Source organism: Aythya marila (genome assembly GCF_965140915.1).
Source record: "Aythya marila genome assembly, chromosome: 19".
Taxonomy (NCBI): domain Eukaryota; kingdom Metazoa; phylum Chordata; class Aves; order Anseriformes; family Anatidae; genus Aythya; species Aythya marila.
Window position 1 is genome coordinate 8,030,918 of NC_139060.1, and position 27,279 is coordinate 8,058,196.

The 27,279-nt window shown below is 43.7% G+C and overlaps 2 protein-coding genes across 17 annotated transcripts in view; one reads left to right on the plus strand and one right to left on the minus strand.

Moving 5' to 3' along the window:
* The window catches only part of FNBP1 (formin binding protein 1), a 95,684-nt gene extending 78,212 nt beyond the window's left edge, over positions 1–17,472 (plus strand). For 4 of the 8 annotated variants that reach the window (XM_082775351.1, XM_082775347.1, XM_082775350.1 and 1 more), the window contains 6 exons: positions 4,087–4,196; positions 6,836–6,968; positions 8,134–8,255; positions 8,727–8,866; positions 9,734–9,892; positions 12,583–14,093. In XM_082775351.1, the coding sequence (XP_082631477.1) occupies positions 4,087–4,196; positions 6,836–6,968; positions 8,134–8,255; positions 8,727–8,866; positions 9,734–9,892; positions 12,583–12,617 (699 nt within the window). In that variant the 3' untranslated portion in view covers positions 12,618–14,093. The other 4 variants (XM_082775354.1, XM_082775349.1, XM_082775348.1 and 1 more) reach the window with 4 other exon arrangements.
* Positions 8,273–27,279, minus strand: part of USP20 (ubiquitin specific peptidase 20) — a 34,797-nt gene continuing 15,790 nt past the window's right edge. For 6 of the 9 annotated variants that reach the window (XM_082775339.1, XM_082775340.1, XM_082775344.1 and 3 more), the window contains exons 22-27: positions 26,981–27,062; positions 26,471–26,579; positions 25,976–26,078; positions 25,643–25,714; positions 24,427–24,611; positions 17,955–19,406 (exon numbers count right to left, since the gene is read on the minus strand). In XM_082775339.1, the coding sequence (XP_082631465.1) occupies positions 24,451–24,611; positions 25,643–25,714; positions 25,976–26,078; positions 26,471–26,579; positions 26,981–27,062 (527 nt within the window). In that variant the 3' untranslated portion in view covers positions 17,955–19,406; positions 24,427–24,450. The other 3 variants (XR_014318799.1, XR_014318800.1, XM_082775343.1) reach the window with 3 other exon arrangements.

Consider the following 27,279-nt stretch of genomic DNA (forward strand, 5'->3'; position numbering starts at 1 on the left):
TGCCTCTTCATGGCATTTTGGCCAGGTGTCATCATCCCCTTCTCTTGCATAAAGCAGCTGATGCTTGTGACTGCGTTTCAACATTTTTGATCTAAAGCCACTTGCATACATTTGCAAGCTCAGAGGGCTTTTTCCACTTCAAAGTTGTTGCGTTAATGAGAGAATCACTGTGGTAGCTGCTGTAAATGAGCCAGGCCAGGGCAGATTTTCACCTGCAGTACCGAAGCACATGTACAGAGGTACAACAAACACTTCCATCCCTGCTCCTGGCGAGGAAATGGCAGCTGGCTGGTAATGCTGGGCCCTCTTGTGAACTTTTGCACAGATCTGTTAGCATTACCCATTTTGCGTTCCAACAGCAAGGGGAGTATGTGTCATTGTATTGTAACGTCAGCCTGAAAAAGTTCCTCTTCTACTGATGCACTGTTGTTTTTTCTCTTTTTCCCCCCACCCTGTATCTCTCCAATTTTTACATGAAGCTTTCTCTCAAGCTGGTAAGCACATTTACAGCATGCCTGTCCTGTGTTTTAATCACAATTTTCTGTGTGTGTTAATGTGCACTGTGCCACATGTGACATGACACTGAAATTGTTAAATTTGTTTCTTCTTTGTGTTTGCTTTTTTTTTTTTTTTTGATGTTTATCAGATAACTCTGAATACACAGGTCTGGAGTCTAATAGAGGTGATCGGAACTCAGTCTTTCTAATAAGTTGCTAAAAAAAATTAACTCTAATATCTAGTTTAGCTTTCATTTTTGTAATCCAGGGCTACGAAAATGTAGAAAAACAGTATCAAGTAATTCTGCTACTGTATAAGTATAAATTAAAACATTAAAAGAAATAAAGGTGTCCATATTTGGACCCTTTTCAGAGAGAAATGCATGCATTTTGTTTAACTGTAACATAGCTGCCAAGTTTACTTTCTGTGTCCAGGTATTACTGGAAATCTGCATCACCACCTACATTTTACAGCCCTATGTAGTCCTTCCGAATAACTAATAATGATATTAATTACAGTTCTGTAAACCTTAACCAACAAGGTTAACTCAGTTTGATTTGAACTTGCAAATTATGTGTACAAATCCTAAATTCTATCTCGGATGCAGCTGCGAAGGTTGCTTGAACTACGGTAAGCTAATGTTACTGGGTTGGAAAGGGAACGGGTGAGCCTCATGGGGAAAGCAAATTGGGTGCTCAGCTTTACTTTCAAGGTACCGTACTGCTTGAGATATTCCACGCCTTGATGTTCCTGATAGCTTGTGGAGATTCCTTTTGCCTTTGATGATTCCAGTCACAAGGGGAATGCGACTGGTTTGCTGACCCACTTGGTGCAAGCATGCCGGAGCCACAAATGACTGGTTGCAATCTCAGGGAGCTTCCGAGGATCCCCAGTAGCTCCTGAACTGCATTAGCTTCAAAGTTTTCTTGTTCCTCACCAATCAGTGCCTTTAGGTGCACTCTGCCTCTTACTCCTCTCCTCCCTGCACACACCTTGTTCATGGATGCATCATTTTGGACCTGTTCTGTTTGTAGCAGCTTATTCTGAGGAAAGGGCTGTGCGCTGAGAGCTGCCTGCTGTAGCTCTGGTATGTCTCTGGAGGTTTCAAGCCCTGCTGCTGCACTGTGCACCACAGCGACTCGCTTTGGCTTCACTGCAGTATTGCTTCCCTGAAGACCTGTGGTAGGCCTGAGGGATGATGGAGATCCCTAGCTTACTTGCAAACCTTGTTCTTTTGGCTGTTGCCATCCGCTGGCCTATTAGCCCAAAGGGTTTATACCAAGAATTTCCATTTGTTGTTTTCCTGGCCACAAAGTCAGCGTGCTGGGTAGCTGAGCCAAGCCTTAGTGAGTAGGAACACAGCCTCCCCAAACAAATGGCTGACCTGGCCTTTCCCCAAGAACTACACAAACCAAAAAGATGTGCGTTTCTAGAAAACACAGGCAGTGCTTACTACTAAAGAGATAGCCCAGGCGTCTTTTGCTTGAGAGCATGAAATGTGCCCAGCATGTGCAAAAATTGCTCCTTGACTCTTTTCTGCTAGAAGAGGATCTGTAGCTTCTGTTCTGGTGGGAAGTTACCAAGCACGGAATCCAGTCTCAGTGAGTTCACCTGCTCTCAGGCATGCATTTCCACGCGACACTAGTGCTTTGGTCTGAAGCATTGTCAGCACAGATACGGAATTTAGCCCAGCCTGGAGCTTTTGAGTGAGGTTGAAACAAAGAATCAAAAATAAAAAAAGCTTTTCCAAGTTGGTTTGACTAAATCTAGTATAACAGGGGATATTTTCAAGCATCTCTGTCTCTTCTGGATAGAATTGAGTAGAACATCTTAAAAACCTTTCTTTTAACTACTCATTTATGAAGCTATATCCAGATGCTTTGCCTTAAAAACATATGCATGGCTTTAGTGTGCAGATTAGACTGTTTTAATATATTTTACAGTTAATGTGATGGGGGGGGGGGGTTACTATGAAGCAAAATGCTATCAACATTAAAGAACTAATTAAAATACAGCTTTCCTGTACCATGAGCAGTAATTCGGAACTGCAAGGACTGCAAATGACGCAAGTTTTAGAATGAGTCCAACTTATTTAGTTTCCCTCATTTATTTTAAATTTGCTTTCCCATTGTATCATAAAATGGAATTTTAAGAGTTTGTTACACAGAAGATCAGGCTTTGATTTAGCTGCATGTGCTGTCTTATACTGAACATTTCATTAGGCTCTGCTCTGCTTTCTTGCAATTACTAGAGCAGAAGAGGAGGAGATTACCTCTCTGTAGTTCTCCATCCCTCTGACACCTGCATGCTTTCTTTATAGATAGCATGTCTTGTGAACGCAGAAGAGAGTGCCCTGTCTCAGAGGGCACACTCAGTGCAGAGCCAAAGGGGTCTAATGGGCAGCTTTTGTGGCCAAGTGTCCACTAAACCACTTTCCTCTCAGAGAAACATTTGGCATTTGAGCAAAACTAATGTTGTAACTTCACTCACCAGCTTTCAGTAAGCTCCTGAGCTATTGAATTGCATTACTCAGCTTTGTGGTTTTTCCCCTTCTGTCTCGCACATGCCAGTATTCCCTCTTAGAAATGGCATGTGGAATGAGCAGAAACCAAGACAAGAAAAACCTTTACAAATTGTAGATTACATGAAAGAAACTCATTCTTTTACAATGCAGCTAGTTATCATTGAAATGTATTTGTTATAGCTCACCCAAACTTTCCTCCTTGCCTTCTTAGAAGCCAAAAACTGTTGGTACTTTGAAAATAGTGTGGGCACATTTTATGTAAGTCTACCTGCAATATCACATTGGGACGATCAAGAATAGCCATAGCAGTCTGAGGGCAGAAAAGGGGAGTTTTAAGTAGAATCACACAAGGGGAACCACTGTGGTCTTCCATTTTTTTTTCCTTGAGTTATGACTTCAATCTATTTGAAGTGGCTTTGATAAAATTCCTGATTGCTATGCCAACAGAAGTAAGAAAGGAAATACTGAGGCTTGGATGTGAAACGTGGATTCCAGAGAGTGTGCAATGTGCTCTTAAATTGTATAAACCCGTATTAAGTGCTTCTGTTACCTTCCTGTGTTCAGGAGAGTCCTGACATAAGTTAAGCACGTTGGACCAACCCTCAGACTATGTAGAGCAAGCCAGCAATTAGTAGTGGGCACAAGAAGCATGACTATGAAACAGGAGTAGAAGCTAGCGACTGCTCGAAAGGGTTGCTGTCTGTCGAAGAGTAGGGAAAGACAGGGATAGCAAACTTTCCATTCGAATGGAACTCTGTTAAAATCTGCTATTAAATGTGGATAAAAATGGGTTTTCAGCTTTGCCATTGAATTCTGGCATTCTTTAGTTGCTGATCTCCAATAGCCATTTGGTAGGAAAGTGGGACGAGGTCCAGGGATTAGTAGTTAGGCACTCAGATTCCTAGCCATTTAGGGACTGATAAGTACTAGTACAAGCAATAACAATGCTTCAGACCATTCGTTGTGTTTTTTCACAGATTTTTGTGAGATATTGTCAAAATGCAATCCTGAAATGATTCTTTTAGATCCTGACTTTTTCTTTTTTCCCCCATTCCACTCTGCAGGGAGCTGGGCCAGAAGACTTCAGCAATCTCCCACCTGAGCAAAGAAGAAAGAAGCTTCAGCAGAAAGTCGATGAACTAAACAAAGACATTCAGAAGGAAATGGATCAAAGGTAAGCCAACGCCCCCCAATGAAAAATGAAATAGGTGGTCTTATACAGCAGACCTGAAACAACTGCAAAGTAAGAGCAAGGTTCTAGGGTTTTCTAAGGTGCTGTTCCAAGAAAAGGCACAGAGGTTACATATTGCGAAAAATGGGAATTAGATATGCGATAACTGCAAACAATTTTTCCTTCTTTGTGGAGATTCTGTCTTGGCTCTTTGCAGCAGAGTAGTAGCAGTTTAGTCACGATCTAGACAAAGATCAGTGTTAGATACACAATTTTGTACACAGTTTTTGGCTGATGTGATCTGGTACTGGGGGTGGGTGATGGCGGTGTGGTTTCTGTTTTGTTTGTTTGTTTATTTTAGGTAAGTACAGGGTGTAAGTACGTTCTCAATCAGGAGCACAATCAGACCTCTCAGCACTTAGCAGGTCAGCTATAAACATATGATGGGCAAAGGTGGGCACGGGTAGATCCCAATAAAAGAGGCTTTATGAGCATGATAACATCGTCAGAAGTGCAGATTGATTGGTCTGCTACTCTGGTCTGTAGCATACATTTCCTGGAAGCAGAAAAGATGAGTCCTGTGCTTTTGTGGATGTTTTCTCTACAAGGTTTTGTTTATCATTGTGGTTGAGAACAAGACCATTTTAGTTACACACTTTTTATTGATTCTGGCAGCTTGTATTTGTTGCTTCCAGTGATTGCTGGTATTCTGGCTCCTGCAGTTGCATTAAAGATTCAGCATGCTCTGTTTGTAGGAGACAATTTTTTTCTTCTCTGAATGATTTTAAGACTCAGCCTCACTGATATTAGTCCATCCCAAAATACTGCTTCGCATTTGTGAAGATATGCCTACGTTTTCTGCTTTGAAGATCCTATTTACGTTGGTTTGGTAACCCAGACCATCTCTTTTACACTTTATATCATAAAAGAGAAAGGAAGACTGCACATGGTTATATTACTTCTATAGCATTTTTCCCTCTGTGATAAGTTAATGTTTGTTTCTGTATGTACTTTCCTTTCTGCTCTGTATTGATTCTGAGGTAACCCAATATTAAAACCTGATATGAAATCAGAGCAGAATGAAGCGATTTTAAAATGAAGATAGCATATGATTGAGGAAGTAGCACCAGCAGTTAAGCAAGAGTTAAAAAATTAAAATCATCATGACTCATAGGTTTGCAATATTGTCCCTTAGGGCTTCAACCACAGAGCAGTCCCGCTTCCTTGCCACCCACTCTTTTTCTCATTTTCTCTACACACAAAGCAAAAGCAGGCACAGGATTGCAATTGTCAAGAGTTTGGTGGGAAACTCTAAAATATAAAGAGTGTTAACTTGAGTCGTGGGACTGACATTAACCTTTCTCCCCCCAAGTAATGCCTAGAGAAAAGCCGAATAGCTGTGCCAGTAATACAGGAAATTGGCTCGTAAGTCAGCCATCTCTCAGCTCTGAAACGTTCATCATGCAGATAACTTTTTTCCTTAAGTTCAGCTTCAGCTTGCCTCACGTCAAAGGCAGCACATTGCTGTCAGTGAAAGCTCCGCAGGCTTCCCTAAGGGATCTCATGCATGTACTACATTCATGTTGGTAAATTCATCATAGTAGGCCCTAAAATTAACAACTCTGAAACCCAAGGCATTTGGCATCTGGGTTGATATGAAACACAGCCCCCAGAAACAGTCTAGTAAAAATAATGTATAACTTAACAGGATGCAGGGTCGCATTATGTGGCCTAAGGTCCATCTGTTGCTATGCTGTGACACATGCAAACCATCTGGATTTCGCTTCATTTTAAGCAGTGTGAAATAAATATCTTACAAATGATTTGCATTGCAAAGGACAAAATCCAACAAGCAAGGTAGGAATTCCTGGTTATCACTCCGTTTTTGTTATTAATACGTCCATGTCCAGCTCTTCGTCCTAGCTTCTCAATTGGTTTTCAGCCTGTGATGGAGAAGAATGATGCAATTGTTTGTCGTACCCCCTCGAGATTGCCACCCCACCCTTTGGGCTGGCAAGTGGAAATCATAGTACTAAGTAAAACAGTGTGTCAGGCTAAAAGTCAATACCAAATTCATTCTTTTGCCTTGCAAAAGGCAATTATCCAAGCATCCAGTCACATCTCTGCTGAGGTTCTTCATGTGGGCTACATGGAGCTCGAGTCATTTGGTCTCAATGCAGTGTGTGCTTGTAGCAATGCAGTACATCTGTGTGGCCAAACGGTTCTCTGGTGATGTTCCAGCTGCCAGCCTTGCTCATGTAAAAAACCCTCTGCTGGTTGTAGAGTAAGAAGCTCCTTTTAATGTAAGGACTGAAGAGTTAGGCTTGTGGACAGTGCCTCTCATTACCTTGTAGGTAAAGGTATCACACACTCGTGCTTTTTTTTTTTTTTTTTTTTCCCTTCCACCTCTGACAATGTGAATTCTTTTGGTGAGTGATTTTGCTGTCACTTTTTGATGGTTGGTTCTATACAAGACAAAAGTTCCTGTCTGGATGTTCCCCATTACCATTTTAACAGATAAGACTTGAACCACAGAGTAAAGAAAAGGCAGTCTATTATCCTTTTGCTTTCCCTTGTTTAGAGAAAGAGATTTGCCCCCAGGTGCACTAGCATTTATATGCTTTGTTTTTCTTCTCTTTCAGAGATGCCTTAACGAAAATGAAAGATGTGTATATCAAGAACCCACAGATGGGAGATCCAGCAAGTGTGGACCACAGATTAGCAGAACTCGGCCAGAACATTGAAAAGCTACGATTAGAAGTTCAGAAATTTGAGGTATGGGAAGAGATACAAGAATAAATGTACATTAGTGATGCTGGTCTAAGTGAATACGCCTTGCTTCAGTGGATAGTAGCTCAGCACATGCTCGATTCTAAGCAGGTGCTTCAGTGCATTTCTAGATAGAGATGTATTGAAGCATTTTCTCCCTATGTATGGGGAAGTGCTACTTAAGCACTTAACTTAATTGAGATCTTTCAGCCTATTTGTGTAACATAAATATGTACCATCTCTTGTGACTGTCAGCCAACTTGCATGCTCTTTAATTTGCCACAGAAAACAAGCTGTGCTAAGTAGAGAATAAGAGAAAATGTAGCACTCTCTGGACTGCTCAGAGGGGTTCAGATGCTTATTTAATTAAATAATTTGAAGCATCATGTTACAGATGTCTGTGGAAAATCAGAGGAACGTAAATGTGAAGTACTGTTTAAAGTCTTAACAGCAAGACAGAAGCCATCAGAAGAAATACATTTTAAGGAACAGTCTGCCATTAACAGAAGGCTGCTTAGAGATGCAAAATCTCAAGAGTATGAGAAATATTTAGAATATAAGAAGCAATTATAAGTGTATCCCATTATAATTACACTGGAAGGATTATAGGACTGAGGAAAGGTTTCACTCTCTAAGTTAGGCTATGAACATAAAAAGATATAAAGCTCGTTAATTTTAGATGTTTCTTGCAGTCGTTGGCTTTACTATCCATTGCTTGCTTAGCCATTTGAAAATCACTGGCTCTTTTTTTCTCCCCAGATTACTCCTCTTGCATTCAGCAGTCACTAAGACTGCTGCGTGTCTGATGTTATTGAGACTACTTAAACTGCCACATATCTTCGTACTTTATTGTGACGAGAGCAGCAGCATGTCCAAACAGCTATTAACTGCTCCTCTTAACTCGATGTTTTCAGCACCCAGCATCACAAAAGAATCAAGTTTTCAGTAAGCGTGTTTTGTGGCAAGACCATGAGTTTTAATAAATGTTGAACATACAGAATCTATTTATACCGAACAACTGCAACTCAAAAGAAAACTTTTAAATATTTACAATCTGGTTTTAGTTCCGTAGTCTGAATGTCAAACATAACAAAGCAAAGTAAAAACAACATATGTCCCCCTGCAAGTCTAAGCACCGGGGATGTGTGAGACCGCTGCTTTTCCTTTGCAGGGCTGGCTGGCCGAGGTGGAGGGCAGGCTGCCCATGCGGACTGAACAAGCCCGACGGCAGAGCGGGTTGTATGAAGCCCAGAACACCTCAGCAGTAAACAGCTGCGCACAGGACCGGGAGAGGTACAGTATCTGTACAGAGCTGACTTGTTTGGAATGACATTAAACCTGATTTCCTGAGCTTCTTAAACAGGAAAGCTGTTGCTCTGCAGCGTTCAGAAGTTTATTCGATGAGCAGACAAAAGGCAGGCACTCCATGAAGGGAGTCTTGCTCACTCTTTTTAGCATATAGAAGATTCCAACTTGAACAGCTGCTTTTCTAAGTATGATGAAATTTATAATAGCCCCAGTGCTCAGTGCTGTGAAGGCAAGTGAGGTGGACATATTTTACAGCTTTTGAAGAGAAAAATGACTAGTCTTACCCATTGTGTTGTGACAGCTGCTAGTGGTAGCAGCCTGTCCTGAGCACGCTTTGGAATTGCTGAGTGGCTCCAGCTCGAGTTGCTCACCTTGCCTTAAGCATCTGGTAAACAAGCCGTCCTCTTTGCTCCCGAGGCTGGTTGCTATAGTTGCTCTGTATTTTCCTCTCTTGAGCAGCCCAGATGGCAGTTACACAGAAGAGCAAAGTCAGGAGACTGAGATGAAAGTACCTGCAACGGATTTTGATGATGAATTTGATGATGAAGAACCACTACCAACCATAGGAACATGTAAAGCGCTCTATACGTTTGAAGGTATTACTCAGCATTTACTCTTGTTTTGCTTACTGTTTTGTTTGGTTCCTATGACAAGTGGGAAACATCCGTTTAACCCCTTCAGCACTTAAGTAGGCAAAGAAAGGCTGAGTGAGGCTTTGGTCTGATTCTGTTTTGCAGAGGCATCAGGACAATGATTTCCTTTGCATTTTGCAGGGCCTCAGCAAGGAAAAAAAAAATCTAGAACTGTGCATCCTTATAGTGCCAGGGAGAAATAGGGAATAAAACATTATCTATTTAAGGCATTTCCTTCCCTCAGTGTGCTTTATCCCATACTTACTGAAGGTCTCCACGAGAATTTTTTGACTGGGATTGCTTGCTGGGAGATAAGCTCTAATCATATTATCACAGGAGCACTGTACAAACCGCTGGTGGAAAAATCTGTTATGTTACGTGTTTGGGAGTTCTGCTGCGAGGAGAAATTTGTGTAAAGGTAGCATTATTTAGGATTATGATACTCATTCGAAGTCAGTTCTTAGTGGTACGTACATTGCCCTGTAATTTTAGGCTGCCTGTGGTAAATAAACGCTCTGGCCTGTGATTACTGCTTTCCAATAGAGCAGTTGTAAAAGCTGGACATTAGCTACACGAAATTTTGTGAGGCTCATGGGTGCTTTCTCTCTGTTGGTGGCAATAGCATTTCCTATGGCAACCCTGATGTTAGGATCACATTTCTCTGGTTCTTTGAGCGTGCTCTCTTGGCTCCAGAATCATATATTCTTGTTCATGCTGCAGTGACACAAAAAGGTGTCAGCACCCTGCCCCTACACACCATAAGCATCCCCACTCCATCTATGATTCCCATTGCACACGGTAGCTTAAAATCCATGTTATTGTGTCTTTCAGGTCAGAATGAAGGAACAATTTCTGTAGCAGAAGGAGAAATGCTCTATGTAATAGAAGAAGACAAAGGTGATGGGTGGACGCGAATCCGAAGGAATGAAGATGAGGAGGGCTACGTCCCCACGTCGTATGTTGAAGTCTATTTGGACAAAAATGCCAAAGGTGCTATGACTTATATTTAATACCATTATTATTATTACTTTATTTGCTTTCACAGAGATACCCAACCCTGCAACTGCTCTGCGTTGCAGAGAGAGCCTTTTAAAAGTCTGTACAATGCCACAAAGCGCATTATTTTGTACGTGGACTAATACCGTGTGCTGTATGCAAAACATGCTTTTTATTGATCAGAGGAGGATAGTGTGGTAGAGGGAAAATGCAGCCTTTCCTAGTAGGTGCTTATTCAACTGTCACTGCCATTGCACACCCAACTTAGTGCAGGAAACAGCCGTTTGGAATGATTATTGGCTTTTCTTAGATATCCAGGGGGCATCTCAGAGGTATTCACAAGTCAATTGTTCCAAACTGGTTCAGTGAACCGTTACATAGGAAATATTTAGCTGCTGTTTTGTATCTCAGTCTTGTAGCTTTTCGGAGCTTAATGAGTTCTGTGGACCTTTTGAATTGAAAGCTGTTCGTCATTTAGTTAGCCTCCTTGGAAGAGGAAGGAGAGATCTTGCCAGGTGTCTACACGGCACTGTGTCATCCTTAAATCATTGACATTAAGGAAGATCCTCTATTCTTTTCCATCTTGATACATTTCAGAAAATGGTCTTTTGGATGTATTTGCTATTTCAGATGAAATACGGTTATTTCAGATGACCCATAAGAAATGGCTTCATCTTTTGCTCACACGCAATCAATGGAGGCATGCTGAGTTTATACTGGGCTATCTTCTGCTTCCTTTTTTGCTTTTGACTCCTCACAAATAGATGTTTTGTGTAAGCAAGCAGAGCGGACAGGGAAATACTGGCTAGAACACATGCTAACATGTAAACGCCTGGTAATGTAATACACAAATTATTTTAATCCTGTTCTGAAACAGGACATTTGTTCCAAAACAGTTATTTTTTTAGTCATTTAACCCTTCAGATTATTGTGTGTCCTAGCCCTTGAAGTTCTGGGTGTGAAGCAAGGTGCCTCATCCAATTTAAAAGAAAGTTGAACCATTCTTACAGGGGTTTGCAGACAGTTGGGAGAGAGTAGAGCTCTCTCTGTAAACAAGCACTATAACTTGATTAGTTTGCTGTTCCTGGATTCAGTATTAAACAGCGCAGTGCCTTGTCTGCTGCAGATGAATGTCAGGGGTCTTGTATTTTGCCATCATAAAGTAGTTTTGTTTGTGTTGGCAAATACAGAGTCAGTTGAGATGCAAAAGAGCGCAGAAAGCTTAGCGCCTCTCTGTCTGCTTTTGTTAACCTTTGAAAGACGGCTGTGGATCGTACGTTTTCCTTCATGTTCAGAACAAGACAGCACAGAATGAGAGACCCCTTCTTATAATTCAGTGTTTTCTCCTTTGGAGATTGACTGCTCTGTGTATGGCAGTAGTTGAAAGACACGTTATTATTTTGCTGGAGAAATTTGCTTTCAGCAGAGTAGGCTGCTTGAAACAGCTAAGCTAGTATGGCATTTAAATCTGTCCCAAGGAATGAGCATGGCTCTCGTGCCCAAGATACGCGGTGTGGTTCACATCAGAGGGCAGGTACAGCAAATCACCTACTTATGAGCAGAGCAGTGGGTTGGATAGGAAATGAAACAAAGCATCTCTCTGGGTAGGGTGACAAATTCTGGCACAGTCCTGTTAACTGGAGCAGTGAAACTTTTCTTTAACTTACTCTCCTGAAAAAAGAATATTGCAGGAGCATTACAATACCAGCCAGAAGATAATGTTAGTCTGTTAATGGTATAATGCAAATTACAGCATGAAGCTGAATGGTCCTAAACAGGCAGTCTGTGCTGGGGGTAGGTGAGTGCTGCTACAGTTGCAGTCACTTCTGCAGCAACAGTGGGGGCTTTCCTGATCCCTTAAGGTTTTCCATTAATTTTGCTGGACTTTAAGAACAAAATCAACTGGATGTGTGAATACCTGATGTAAATTAACTATGATATTTACATCTTTTTTCTCAAATCTCTGCTGAAAAATTTAAATTCCCAAAAAATGTCACAGTAGCAGTATAAAGATTTGTGGGAGATGCTGCTGTGTTTAAAAGTCAAACTATATTGCAAGTTGAATATTCTCATTTGATATTAATACATCAGTAGAAGTGACTTACTCAGTCCTTGCATACTTAAAATGGGAGCTACAGCTTTCCTGAAAATGTCACTAAGTACTAAGGCATTTATAACCTTTGGTAATTCTTTCCTGCTTTTGAAAAGATGCTCGAGCAGCTGGTACCTCTAAATGTAGTTGTGTGAAGCGCTAAGAGCATTTCCACCAACTGAGCATGTTCATGACTCTTGCAGCCAGCAGAATCGATAGCATTGCAGGCCTGCCTGCATGATGAGGCTTTGCCTGTCATGAGCTGCAGGTTCCTGAGAATGGGGTTGTCAAATGCACTGTGAAAAGCCACTTGGCAGCTGGTGTGCTTTTCCAGTTAGCTGAAAGCTGTGTTGTCAGGGCTGTAGTGCTACAGCACCTGAGATGGATGGGACAGGTAAGTCGTGTGCTGCAGCCACCCTTCTGACCACAGTCATCATGCAAGCCAGCCTAGGGCTGTGTGTTTCTGCAAATACTTGCATGAGGGCTGCCTGTAAAGTTTACAATACCTCCAGTCAGAGGCTGGTAGCAAACCCTATTGCAAAAAGAACAGTAATGTCTATCTTGTTTTGCCTTTTTTTTTTTTTTTTTTCAGATGTGTACAAATCACTTCAGAAAATCTCTGAGTAGGTTTGCATAGGCCTGTTCACCTTTTATCCTACTGGTTTGCTGCTACGATTGTTTTAAGAGATCTATTTCAGAAGGTTTTCTTTTAGAAGAGATGAATGCACAAGTCATATCTCCATCACTGAAAGACTCCGTTAGGTACCGTTCCCTGGGCTGATGCATGTATAAGTTCTCCTTGAAATTTAAATGTGCATCACTGCCAATAAAAGTACTGGCCTGATTGTACCAATTCAGTTGTAAACAGCATTGTTGTCCTTCCTAACATAAAGGAGAGCCAACACGGTTCATTCTCCTTGTGATGCATGCAGGAAATTATTATAAATGCTAAAACCGTGCAGACTCAGAACTGGATCTCTTGGCTGTAAGCTCACGTTTTGGGATTTGTGCCAACCTCTAACTGCTAGGGGACAAGGAACACAATTCCTCTGCGCACGTTGGTGTCGCTTCTTGCAGGGCTTTTACCTGTCAGCTGTCTGGTGCTGACAACAGACAAATACTGGAACTAGTTGGACCTTTTTGCCCAAGACTGACCATTCCGTGTTATTAAATGTGGTACCTCAATCTGCTTGGGAACAAAGCTCCCTTTCACTGAGGGATGTTGTGAAATAAAATGTGATACACACGAGAAACTTGCACGAAGTAACTGGTGTTCTGTAAACTCTGCATTGCACCGAGCAAAAATGCTGTGTGCTCCCACCAGAAGGACTGGCTGCTTGGGTTGATGCGCAGTGAGCAGACTGATGTGTGAAATTAAACTTCCTGGGGGGAGAACAACAACAAGGAAAAACAGCTTTGGAGCCCTGAGCTGATTAGCATTTCAGTTCCTTTGCCACTGTGGGTCTGTTCCTGTTTACCTCCCCACCCCCCAATTATATAAATAAATCCCTTACAGACAGCATTGTGGCTCTGCTGTTTGCTTGCTCTAACCATTAGGCAGAGCCTTGACTTATATAAATAAATAGGTGAAAGTTAACCATGCTGATGCACTTTTTATCTAGGATATATCTGATTATTTAATGCTTGCCAAATTATTTAGGAAATGGTAATTAATTATAAACTGGACCGTGTCTTTTTTTTAAAATCCTTTTGTTAAATACTTGTCCTTAGTTCTCCCAGTATAAAAAAAAATTGTATATAACATAACTTAAAAAACTAAAGTTACTTGAATTTGAATTGGTTTTATCCTTTTATATAAATATATAAATATAAATGGTTTTATAGGTTGTTGTTCTGCTTAACCTAGCTGTTGTTTTGGTAACTATTCAGTCCTTACATTGATAAGCCTTTTTGGTTACTCAGCTGCCTGCATCTGGTTGGAATTGCATAGAAACTTTTGTTTTGTGTTAAAGTTTGTTAAATCTGGCCAGTGTGGTTGTTCCATTTCTATTCCTATTTTTTGAAGAATCATCATCTGTCAGGAATCTCTTTATAGCTTGATGTACCGTGGTGTCTTCTTCTAATAAACATTATATTTTCTCATTCCTGTGAGTTTATTAATGGCTATTCATTTAAGTTTAACTTTATTAATGGCAAAGAAATGGTCCAGAGCTGCTTTTCACGTGCTTCCCACACAGAGATACACAAAGTATAAATGCAGTTCTTTTTCAGGAAGAATATTTTGTTGTGAATCTGTGAAAACATTTTTTGTGCTATCGTTTGGATTTTTTTCTTTTGTTATTGTTACGGAAGTGGGTGCAAAGGAGATCTGAAGGTTCCAACCTGCTCCCAAGTGTCAGGGAAGTTTGGACTCATCCTATATCCATCCCCTTTGATACAGCAGCCTCTTCAGCCAAATCAAACTCCTGGATTGTAGCTTTATTTGACCACAGAGAAAACTTACCCTCAGCCAGCGGTCTGTGGCTACAGGGATGTGACAAAGCGTGAGTTTAGAAGCTAAGAGCACTGTCACTTACCTGCTTCTTACTGGGCTTCCCTTAGAAGTGAAGGATCTTCACAGCCTGTTGTGTAAAGGATAGCTAGTCTGGTCTCATCTGCGAAATTCTTTGTGTTTTAGCTTCATGTTGTTCTTCAGTATCAGTCATGGTCTTTGGAGCTATCACCTGATCAGCTACAGCACTCTGAGCAGATCGAAAAGGAGAAAGCTGTTTGTTTTCTCTACTGTTGCACTGAGAAAGTGCTGGCAGGGTCCTGCTCCAGGGTTTTACATCCTCCTCCCAGGGGGGAGCAGTGATCCAGCGATGCTTCCTGGAGGGAAGGGCTGAGGGTGAATGATGACTGCTGGTGATGTATGCCTGAGTTCAGGAGCTTTTCTTAACTCTTTGTAACCTGGTAGGTGCTTGGATTTCCTTTAATCTCCTGCAGGCAGTGCAACTCTTAAGGGATTCCTTTTTCCCCAGTCTCTTTCTAATCCAGTCTCTTTCTTTTTGTCTTTCTTATGTTTTAGATTCCTAAAGGTGTTTGTGCTGGTGCAAGAACCTCGGGGCGAGCTTGTCACAGAAGGAGAAACAAAATGGTCTGTTTACCCTGCAGGCAGTTAAAATACACCCACGGAAAGCCAGACTCCCAGTCTTGTCTGGAGTTCCCACTTGAAAAACTCAGACCTAAATTCCATCCCAGTACCATTCAGATGCTTGCTCTTTTTCATGGCATGCTACTTGTGGCTCAGATTAACTTATCAGCCTTCCTTACTCTTCTGCCAGCTTGGCACTGCCCTTCCATAAAAAAATAACCAACACTTCCCCCACCCAGTTGCTCCCGATACCGGTCACAGGACCGCTGGTTGCCCTTTGCAAAGGGTAACCAGGGAGTCCCACGCATGTACTGGTCTGTCTTCTCTCCTCCCTTGTCCCTCAGTCCATCTGAATGTATGCACTGGTCCATCAGCATTTCACGTGGTGCCTTTAGCGCTAATCCTGCGGGTAGTTTCATCAGGTAGCTTGGAAAGGAGGTGTAATACACACAGAAAGCCACTCCGGGAACAGTGTTACGGCAGCTGGACTGGACTCTGAATTTGCGGATATTAAACTTTATCCACGTGCATTATTCAATACTCTGCTTTCCCCAAAAGGTCACTAATACTTTTCAGCCTTTATTTTTTTTTAAATCTAGGCTGATGCTCATTCCAAGTATTAAATCCCTATGACCTTGCTGTTTCCTGAAAGCCTTCAAGCTCACGTATGTACACTTGCTTTCCTGCTTGTTCTCTCAGCTCCCTCCTCTTTACTCCCCCCTCCTTTCTCCCTCCTCTTCCTCACACACACACAGACACACACACACAAACACAGACACTGGCGTTTTGGTTTGAAGCCCCATTTTGCTTGTCACAAAGACCTCATTTTGCTCTTGTTTCGGTCTGCATGCTCGCCCTGTTGCCTTGCCTGCGCCCACCTTCCTGAGGGCCACGTTATTTTGTGGCTCGTCGTTAATCTCGTTGCAGTTTTCTTTTGTTGGTTTGTTTTTCAGCGTTTCAGACTTGCCTTCTCCTTTTGCATGACCTCTTTGTGCGTTCTCATCAGTTAATGTTTGAGTAACAGAATTTTTTTAGAAAAATAAAAGAGAAGAAAAAAAGAAACTGCACTCTATTTCGTTCTCCCACCTTGTCGTGGACTGGACCTCGACCCAGAAGCCAGACAGGAATTGTGACTTACTCCTCAGCCACCCTGTTTCCACGTGGTTTTATTTGAAGCAGAAGTAGCATAAGCGATGCTGTACTGTATCATGTCATGCAGTGGAGAGGAAGTTTTAATACCTCCAAATACCACATGATCTGGACCTAAACTGCCTAAAGAAGGGGTCAATTGCTTTCTAAACCTCTGTACTTTAAAAGTGTTGGTTTCCCCTGCATCTTTACTGTTGCTAGGATATTAATCTTGTACGTGGTTAAGCCCTGTAAGAGTCAGTTGCTCCCAATAGCTCCTGAGGGCCTAATTTATTCATAAATCAGCCCATCACTGGGGGAAATCTACTTGCTCTTAGGGAACCTCAGCATCTCTTGTAAAATCCCCAGAATTGGAGGAAATTGCTATGGAAGCCGCTCTGGCTAGCAACCCTAAAATGCAGCCTCTCAGGTTTAGTTTGCAGACAAACGTGTGTGCGTGGCGTTTTGCTGCCTGCTGCGCTTCTGTGCAGGGTCAGCATACGGAAACGTGTCCAGGAATCATGTGCTCTCCACGCTGGGGACTGCTTTGGTCATCCCCACTCAGGATGAAGTAACTTTTGAATTAGTTTCACGTTGTCTCCATGACTTTTGTCCCGTTCTCTCCATTCAAGATCCCGATTTTTGTTTCCAGTAGCACAACGTCCCTCAGCCCTACAATTAGGACTGTAGCTGTCGTATTATGGTGCTTAATACCTGCGAGCATCAACCAGCAAAAGGTTATACGTTTTTTTTAAGCTAATTAAAGGGGCTCAGGAGCCTGCGCCTTTGGGCAGGCACAACCAGCACTGACACCTCAGCTACAGTGTTACCGGAGTCGGAAGGGTCATCCCCAAGGGAATTGCCATCCTTATTGCTGCTACCGTGGTCCCTGAACTGCTTAGATCCACGAGCCTCTGAGAGCCTCGGGACCCGTGGCTTCGGCCAGGGATCCGTGACAGCGGTGCGAAGGCGTTGCTGCACTGCACAGCCAACGTTACGGCCGTCAGGGGATCTAAATGGTTAAGCAGTTAACAGGCGTGCAAGAATATCTTTAAAATATTTTAGCTGCAGTATTTTTATTCTCATGTCCAATGCACTGTTGAATCAGCAGCTAGGAGAATTCGTTTTCACCTATTGTTGTGCCATCTATGTACAAATTAGATAAAAGTTTGCTTTTATATATTTAATCTAGGTGGACAGTATATTATTGTCAGCCTCTGTGGAACATTTGAACAATTGCAATGTCTGTGTCGCTAAATAGCGCTTTAGAAGGAGCATTAGCTTTAGCTGCCTGGTTTTCTTTGACCGTTTTAATGAAAAGGCCAGAGTTTACAGAGTTTTTATAAACTTGGCAAGTAGTTCCCAAATGCCTGGATCTTAAAACTAAATACAAGAAAAACTAGTGACAGTCACGTATTGTAGCCTACACATCTTTATTCTGCTGCCTTTATTCAGGGTAAAGAATGGGTCATTTTTGTTGAGTTTATCTTTACAGAATCTGAAGGACTAAATATGTGACTGGCTTATAAAAACTCTGCTTGAATTTACTAATCCTGCCCAGAACTGTGGACTGTACAGCCTACAAAATCACGTTGTCCTCAGCAAAAGTCTCTAATGCCCTTTCTTAACATCTGTAAATAGAGAAGAAACATATTTACTGATACGGAAAGTTGTGTTTAATGCTGAGTATTTTTCAGAGGTTCATTTAGTTTGATGCATATTGTTTGTTTGTTTTTTTCCTGCCTGAAGTGTCAAAAGACCTAAAAAAAAAAAAAAAAAAAAAAAAAAAAAAGCCAAATTCTATTTTAACATGATGATGTCGAGCACTTTTTTTATTTGTATATGTGTGTGTATGTGTGTTTGAGCACTGATCTCTAGATTTCGGTGGCATCTCAGTGTTGTGATTTCATTGCCAATGTAAAAGGTTCTGGTGTTGCCCATTCATTTCTGGAGACAGAATTCAACTTAAATAAAGTGCTTCCATTTGAAAGCGAATATTGACCTTGTAACAATGAAAGGAAAGTCATCCGCATATTTAAATAAACATTTAATTCCAGAAATCTAGTTCACTGGACCCTTTTGATCTTCCAGGGAAGAAGAAAAATGGTTTTGTTCCTTTTCTTTCCCAATAAAAAAGGCTCTGCCTCTTTGCCGGGGCCTCCCTGATTTGTCGAGGCATTATATCCATTGCTCTCCAGTGACCGTTCTGTCTTGCCACAAACATTTCCAGTGGAGAAAGGGAATTTAGCTGTGACTTATTGTTTCAGCCAGACATCAGTTTTATAGCCTGAAACTCCCCTAAGCTGCTCTCCTACTCCTCAGCATTCACCTTGCCTGGGAATGGATGTTGTAGTCAGATCTAGCTGTAAAATTTTCAGCGGAGAAGCGGAAACGGCCTGCTCCAGCGCAGTGTTTGTGGCTAGCTGCTGTATTCACAAGAATGATGGCATCCTTACGGCGCTTGGCTTTTGGTTCTGTTTCTCATACCAGAATTTGCAGGTGTTTGGAGTATTGATGTGGCTCTGCCTGGTACCTTTGGGTGGCTGTCCTATGCAGCCAGTTCCCAGCAGGTCACTGTGAGACACAATTTTATCAGAGCTTTACCTTTCCAGCAGCTGGCACTGAACGTTAAAAAGGTGGGGGGGGGTTGTTATTTTTTTTTAATTTGGTTATTCGAGGGGGGAAAAAAAAAAGCATCGTTCTGGTTGGAGTTGTTGGTGCACTTGGGTAAGGCAGGTATTCTTTGTTTGTTGTCTATTTTTTGTTTTATTTTTAAACTTTCCTACCTCAGGAGGAGGACACAGGAACTGGAAGCTCGGGGAAAATATTCCCTCTAACAGAATTGTGCCTTGTGGTGCCCATAGTGAATGCTTTGGTTTAACTGGAAGGTTTGGCAGATGGTTTTGATCCTAATTGCTTATAAACTGAAATTAAGTCTTGTGTGACCCTAGCAAATAATGCACTTGTATGTGCATGCAGGAACAGACAGAGGTACAAAATACAGTGCTGTTTCCCTTCACTGAATAATCTGAAAACCAGATACGTTTCTGTAAGGCTGGATAAGGATATTTATAATTCTATTTTAATGTGCAAGGGGTGGTCAATAGTGGATGGATGGGGCTCCAAAGAAATCTTCTGCCAGGTGCTGTGGGTACTGTGCGTGTACTTTGCTGGAGCTGGCTGCCTTTATTTTCCTTTAGAAGAGAAACAAAAAACATCTTTAGAAGATTGCATTTTAAATGCCTGAAGCTCACCACAGCCCCGGAGAGATCTGAAATGAGCGCCGAGGTGCTGCTTTGTTTCTCAGCCCGTGCTTGTGCTTTCCAGCATTTGCACATTACAGCTGCCTCCTGTTTGAGCTCTTTCTGCCCAGGTTTGGGGAAAGGTGGTTCATCAGAGAGGATGGGAACCTGGCTCCCTGGCCAGCACCTGGATGGGGAATCATGAAAAAAATGTAAGGGATGCAGCTGAACACAGCAGTTGGTGGGTGTCTGCGCAGAGAACTGAGACAGTCCCTCCCTGCAGACATTTTTCTGGCCACTGAGCTATGGAGAGGGAACAGCAGCCAGACAGCGATGGGGGGAAAAGGGCACAGGGCTCACAAGTGCATGGTTTAGGACTCAGACAACTTGTGAAGTTCCTTTGGCAACTTTAGTCTTGCTTTTATGTCTTTTGTCCAGCGTTAACAGCACAAAGTAACTGTGGCTGGACCAAATCTCCCTTCCTCTTTTTTAAGAGAGAAACAGCTTGTGCCAAAGAGGAAGCGATCCTGGACTGGCGGATGGGGAGTTCCCTCGGCTCCCTCAAATGTTGCGGTAGGAAAGCAGGGGCTCTATAAACCAGGGCGTCAGGGAAATAGAGAGAAATGGGCAGGTAATTAAAGTGTAACACAACTTTCTCACTCTGGGAATCAGCACGGCCTCTACCCTCTGCTTGGTTGTGGGGCTGAAGTGGTGTGCCAGATTCATGGACGGTGCTGTGTGGTGCCGTGTTGCACGGTGCTGCTCTGCTGACACTCTGACCTTGCAATTAAGCTCTAGATTGACCTAAAAAGGCTTCCCTGTCCTTGAGAACATTAATCTAAGAATCTCTTCTTCCTCTCTCTAGCTGAGCCAAAAAGTTGACTAGCTTCTGGACAGCTTCTTCATCACCTGTTAGCCCAGATCATTGGAAGTAGCCTCATCTAGGAACCGTGAGGATTTGCAGTTGTGCAGCTCATAGTAGGTGATACTTCTACTTGAAGCAGTTATATAGAGATCTAAGATCAGATTGCTGTTTTGTTTAACAATTTCAGTTGTTCTTTGTCAGCACTTACTAACAACACTTATTAAAACCGGGCAGAGAGATAATGTGCTTCATGCCTTTGCATTTTTGGGGGAAACAACGAACAGCAGGGAGTGTCAGTCTGGCGCTTTCATTTTTATCTTAAGCGGTATTATTAGCATTGTGAACTTGAAATAGAAACAGCACAACCAAATGAGTGAGTGAAGGCAGGAAACTGAAGCCAAGGTGAGCAGTAACTAGGAGAAGAATAAAATGAGCTTTACATACACCAGGTATGTTGCTGGACATGTCCCAGAATACAGAATGCTATTTACTTTGGTCATTCTGGAGGGTGGAGAGGTGCCACTGGCACCAATGTGGTACAGAATAAGGCTGTGACCAGGTAAGCAAGAGGTCACGAAGATAAGCTGTGGGGTGAAACTCCAGTACGTTGGCCCTGGATCACCGAAGGAAGAGCTATTGATTTCTCCTGTACAGGGTGGAGGTGTGACACGTGCACCGTAAGGTAAGGGTGTGGTGCAGGTCATTGCAGGGTACTTAACGTTTCTGTATCACAGCCTCAGCTGCCTCAAAACTGTGTCTGTAAGGCCGTAGTCTAAGCATGAGTAGGCAACAGAGCAGCAGCTCGTGTAAAGCACAGTCCCCAGTACTTGCAGAAGACCGGGGAAGGGAGCAAATAAGCTAACTAGCGAGGCTAGCTCCATCAGTCCAATGCAGGAACAGTTCTTTCCTCTTTTTACAATGAGCAAGAGACTTGATAAAATAGAGGGAAAAGGAAGTGATTTGCAAAAAGAGCTGATACAGCTCAGCCATAACATTTGGCTGACATTGACAATGGGTCACAGAGCTAGCTGCAGTGAGAGGTGCTCAGAAAATACCCCAGACACCTACTATGAGAGGCAGAGAACAGCAACAATGAGGTCAGCTTTCCAATGAAATATAGATGCAGAACTAAGCTTTTGAGTGTTTTAATGGGTAGAGAATAACAAAAAGTACCGCTCTGGTTTTGCCAGTGCAGTGCTTGAGCCGTTTGTCTAGACACTATATAATCCACCCCTAGGGGAGGTAGTTTGTTAACGTCTCCTGGAATGCTACAAACTGTTCTGCAGTTGCTGAGGTTACGGGGTTTGTTTGCTAGATGCAAGTTTTGACGGTCGACTTCAAGTTGCTAGAGAACGAGCTGCGTGTCCTTATTAACCCAGCTCCAGCTCTGTTTCTTCACATAGTCCAAGTTTCAGCTAATGCAGTAACATTTGCCAAGCTGGCAGCGAGCCGCCTGCCTCTTCCAGCCCCGCACCCCTGGGGGCAGTGTTCCTATCACCTACCTCTTTTAGCAACCTCGTTGCTCACAAGGGCAGAACTTGCCAGCCTGTTAGTTAGCGTTTCCTGGCACACGGTGGCAATGCTGCTGTCTGCATCGTGCCCACGAGCAAAGCTATGCACATGAGTGTGATTAGAGAAGAGGTTTGGATCAGTAATGAAATCGTCAGCCACCCAAGGCTGACAGAAAACCACACAGGCTCTAAGAACAGCTCCGTGGAACTTCAGCCTCTCCCCTCGCTTGTTACTTCCATCACGCTGATGGTCACGGATAGCACCTGCTTCCTGGACAACACAGGCTTTCTGAGATACAGGCAGCTGAAACTCAGCGAATGAAGCAACACGAACAGGAAATCTTCGTAAACAGAAGCTGCAAGGGGAGGGTGCAAGTGCAGTATGATTTCATGGACTGGGCTACTGCTGCTGCTCAGAAGGATCTGTTATTGCGAGGCCTCCTGGCAGCAAGAAACTTGTTTTTTTTTCTCTGTGTTTTTTTCATTAACACTGTAGGTGCCATGGAAACTGTCAGACCCTCTGGCCCTGCAGGCAGCAGTCATGCAACTCGTTGAATGCACATATATTTATTGTAACACATTTTTAGCACAGAGTTTAACACTTAAGCACGGGAGTGTTATTACAATCTGTACAGCATCCTCTGAACAGCACAGACAACACAGACATGCAGCCCTACAGGCTCTGCAGCAGCTTCAAAGAAGGCTGCAGTGGCTAACAAAGCTTAAAACAAAGAGAAATCCCAACAGTGGCTCATTCTTTGACCTCCCCTTGGGCCTGGCTGGATATATACAAGCATCCAATAAACAGGATAGTAAAACTAACATGCTGAACCATTTACAGACACTCTTTTTAAAGAAGAATTTGCTGTTGGCAGCAAACATTTGGTCTAAAAAATCTGAAGGCCACATTTTTCTAACTCTCCTCTCCTACACACTTTTCCACCTTTTATCTGCGAGTCAAAGAGCAGCCCTCCTCTTCCCCCCTCCCTTTCTTTCCCTTTTCACGTGGGGAGCTCAGAGCCCCAGACCACCACGGGGTGGCCAGACTTGGTGCTGTGGAATCATGCAGGTTCCAGCACCACGATGAGCACGCGCTTCGGGTCCTCAGCCCAAGAAAGGTCAGCTCTGCCTTGCCAGCTCTGCCTCGCTCCGATTCCACTAAAGCTCACTGAAACATTTGCACAGGCGTACAAGGTGATACTAGTGCCTCGCTGGCTTAGATGAAGGAAGAACTTTTGGAAATAGCCTTGCTAAGAAAAGTAGTGTTTAGCCTCTTGTCTTTGTGCCTCTCTGTTGGCTGTTATCAGATACTCTATGGCTGCATTAGCGGCAGTAGATTAAGGAGCTAGTTATTTCTGTTCGTTACATGAGCCACTGTATACACAAGTAACATCTGCATTGAGAAGCTAGAATGACCTCAGCACACAGGTGGGGGCTTGTTTGCAGAAAGCAGCTCGTTCCTAAAAAGCTGCTTCAACAGCCTGGACCTGCTCAACCAGGCACCTTCCCCAGCGCTGAATGACTGCCCCAGCCAAGGCTGACCCATCTGAATAGGCCCTGTGCAAACAAATGGGCTCCTCCTCCTCCCTCACACACCCTCTGCTTCTCAGGACAGCCGTGGAGCCAGGTCTAGGCTTACAGCAGGGTCCTTCTCAGAACAGAGACCGGGCTTATGAACCAGCCCAGGAGCCCTAAAGCCTGCAGCAGAGCAGTCCTGTATCCTGCTCCAAGGAAATCTAACCATCAAACAGCTTTATGATGAAGCTGCTCGCGTCCCAACCCTGTGAGTTTAATACCTGGAAGGCTGCATCCCATATCTACAGAGCTGCCAGGAGCTTTAGAGGAAACAGTACAGCGGGAAGCCAGTGTGCAGGAGAACTTGTCTTCCAGCTTTGTTCTCTGAGAACATGCTGAACACATGGCATCAGATACAAGGAGAAGAAAAGTCTGCCAGGATGGTGAAGGTGCGACTTTAGGGCTTGGGGGAGAAAGAAACAGCTTATTTCAAAATTTCTGAGTTGCAACTGAAGTTGCAGGAATTAGATAAAGAGCAAAACTAGGAAGTTGTGACAGCTGTGCACCATCAGCACAAAACTACAAGGAGACCTTGTGGCTTTAGTTAACTTCAAATAAACAGGTTTCTCTAGTTGCAACATTGCTCACTGGAAACATAAATAACATTTCATTTTGTCTTTACACATTTGGGTTAAAAAGGAAAGTGCCAAAAGCAAAACCTGCAAAGGAGCAGAGAGATTCAGTTTGCTCGGGGCAAGCTGGGAGTGCTGATTTCTTGTAAGCAAACAAAAGGGAGAGGACTCAGGTCAAAACAGATCCTAGTGACGTTTAGCTGCAGTCTCACCACCATTTTTTTCCCCACTGGGGCTGCAAAGCTGAGTTACAGAGAAATGATTTCTCCCGGTCTTTCCCAGCACTACCCCTATATTCAAAGCCCCATGAAAGGATGGCAGAGGAAACCTGCCTTCCCCAGCAGTGGTGGTGGGAGCTGCACACACCTCGAGTACCAGATAAAGGAAGCGTTTTGACTCCTCAGGGTTCCCCAGCCATCCATCCCCACGCAGACATATTTGTGCCGTACCTTCCCTGCCCCCTCCTGCACAGATCACACAGCCCGGGTCTCTGCTTCGATCTTCTGCTCCCCGTGTAGGTTTTCCAGTTCTTGGACCTGGGCCACGTTCTGTCTGATAGCAATCTCTGGCCCCCCTCCATACAGTGTGCTTAAATAAATCCACGTCTCCTCGGAAATCTGCCCATAATCAGCACCTGAAAAGGACAGCAGACATGCAGATAAGCAGACGTGCAGCCGTCAGACAGAAAGGACATGAACTGTGTCCTAACTGAAACCAGGACACACATCACAGCACGGAGGACATCTTCCCAAAAGCAAGGTACACCTGGTGCCTGCAGCTGCACTGTCCAAGTCACCCAAAGCCCACGCCCGGTGGCAGCCCTGCACCAGAGCTGCAGCAGCAGCAGCCGTCTCCTCCAGCCCTCTGCAGTGCCACCTGCTGCTGGAAGCCACCGAGGCTCCGCTGCAGTTCGGTTGACAGTTGTGGAACCCACTGCAGTCACTTCTTCCTGGCCTCAAAGGGAACTGAGCAGCAGCAGGCCACAACAGCAGGGCCTGCCTGGCCACCTCTCTCGTGCCCAGCAGTGAATGAGCTCTGGCAGCCCAAGGGGCCTACAGAAATGCACTCAGACACACCAGTCCCAGGCAGCTGGGGCTCCTCTGCTTCAGAGACTAAAAACACTCCTCTAAGCTGTCCTAAGAGGGACAAAAAGTATTCAAAACACAAAGCAGGGATAGCAGAGACCTTTGCTAATGAAGGTTACAGAGGAGGAGGAGAACAGAAGCAGTTGCTTTGAGAGATAACCAAGATACAAATACAATCTTCATCTGCTTGGCAGGAAAGCTCAGCAGTCCAGTGAGGACAGCATAATCAGTGCTGTTTCACAAGCTGGACCACAGCAGATGTTGAGTAAAGACAAGGCAAGAGCAACACAAGATCACAGATACAACACGAGGAAAGGGAAATGATGGAAAGGATCTGGGGACAGCAACAGCAGGAGATGGAGGACAGCAGGATTTGCTCTAACAGGTCACATCAGCAAGCTGGTCATGCAGGAGCTGCCAATGGAGAAGCGAGATGGCTCACTCAGGGCTGTCAGCACAGAGATGTGCAGAGAACTGTGTTCCTCTGCAACACCATCGTGTTCTGTTCCTGCTTCATTACAGACAGACCCAGGGGAATACTCTCGCTCAAGCACTACGAGATGGCAAGGACATGCCTTACCCTGCTTAACTTGCACGTGGCCACCTGCTTTTGTGAGTGCAATCTTGCTGTTGTCAATTGGTCCAGGAGGTTCTGTAAGAGAAGAACCAACACGTTTAAAACCATTCTGCATTCCTTGTTGCCACCCAATTCAGCTTATTTCCCATGCTAGTTCTCTTGTTATTTTTGCCCTGCCCTGGGGGCCCTGCAGGCAGTCTGGGTGGCTGGACTCCTCGCAGCCCCAAGTTGTTCCTGTCAGGTACAGCGCTCACGGAGGAGGCACACCGAGCATACACACTTCTTGCCATTCTACCTCTCACCACCACCAGTCTCCAGAGGTCTCTGGCTCCTTACCATTATCTTTTCCTTTGACAAAGGCTTCCCACTCACGGAACCACTGCATGCTGATACAGTAGATGACACTTGGAGACTCCTCTGCCTGGAAAGCCTTGTTCAGCTGGGAGAGCAGAGAGATGCAGGAAAGATTTAGTCACTGCTGAGATCCAGAGGAGCCCCTTCCATTAACTGTAAGGCAGCCTTTCCACTCTTCAGAACTACCCTTTGTAATTCCACCACCTTCTTTGCAACCTGTTCCTGCTAACTAGAGCAGGCAAGAGACTAGGATGGCTTCAAGTTTTACATCTCTGCACAGTCACACACAGCATTATTGTATTCCAGCTGCCCCTCCCCATGGTGTTAGCTATGCAGAACCCCAGGATGAGTCTCCTGACCATGTTCTAGATCATGTTTGAAAAATGAGGGTGACAGTTTTCCACTGACTGCCTGTGACAGATCTCCATTTCCCACCTCAACCTTTTGCCATTACCTCCAGATCCTTCCCATACAAACCTTGATGAAGGTGTCGATTTCAATTCTCCTGCGTTTGGCAAGCGCTTCAATCTCCACTTGGCAAATGGAGCACACGTATAGATGGTTCACGGCAGGGCCACCCCCAAACCTGAGCACAGGAAGAGAGGGAGAGGAATGCAGAACTGCAGGAAAATGGAAGTGCTTCCCAGCCCTGAATACCACAGAGAGAATCTTACACTGCTCCAGACAGCACTGAAGGAGATGCATCTGCAGCTATTCTCTGAATGGAGACTGCTGCCTTTATGCAACACAGAATGGGTTCTGGGACAATATCGTTCTGGGACAATGCACTGATACAGCTCCTTTTGGTTTAGATCAGTAGGGTCTACCAAATACAAGTCTTTGCCAGTCCACACCAAGTACTTCATACTTTTAACATGCCATTGGAAGGCATTGTGTCTTCGTAAGTGCCTGAGATGGGAATACCCCAAGCAGACTATCTAATAAAACAAAATACGTAGGGACAAATAACAAAATGGTAACGTTTACCTGTTGTAGAGATACTCCCACACGTTCTGGGGCAGAATCAGAACCAGGTCATCAATGTAATGGTATTTATTAGGAGGGATGCCTGTGAAAGAAAGGCAAGGAGGAGAATTAACCAGGGAACTTGTTATTGTTGGATAGACACAAATAGCAAAAAGAGAGATCTTCCTTGCTGAAAACTCCCTGATTCCAGAATCTGCTTCCTCTGGTAACAGAAGATCTTAAAGAGATAATTGATTTTGAAAGTTCCTCGATTCACAGCCTCAATTTCGAATCAAGTGCTTCATTTCCAACTGGAGATA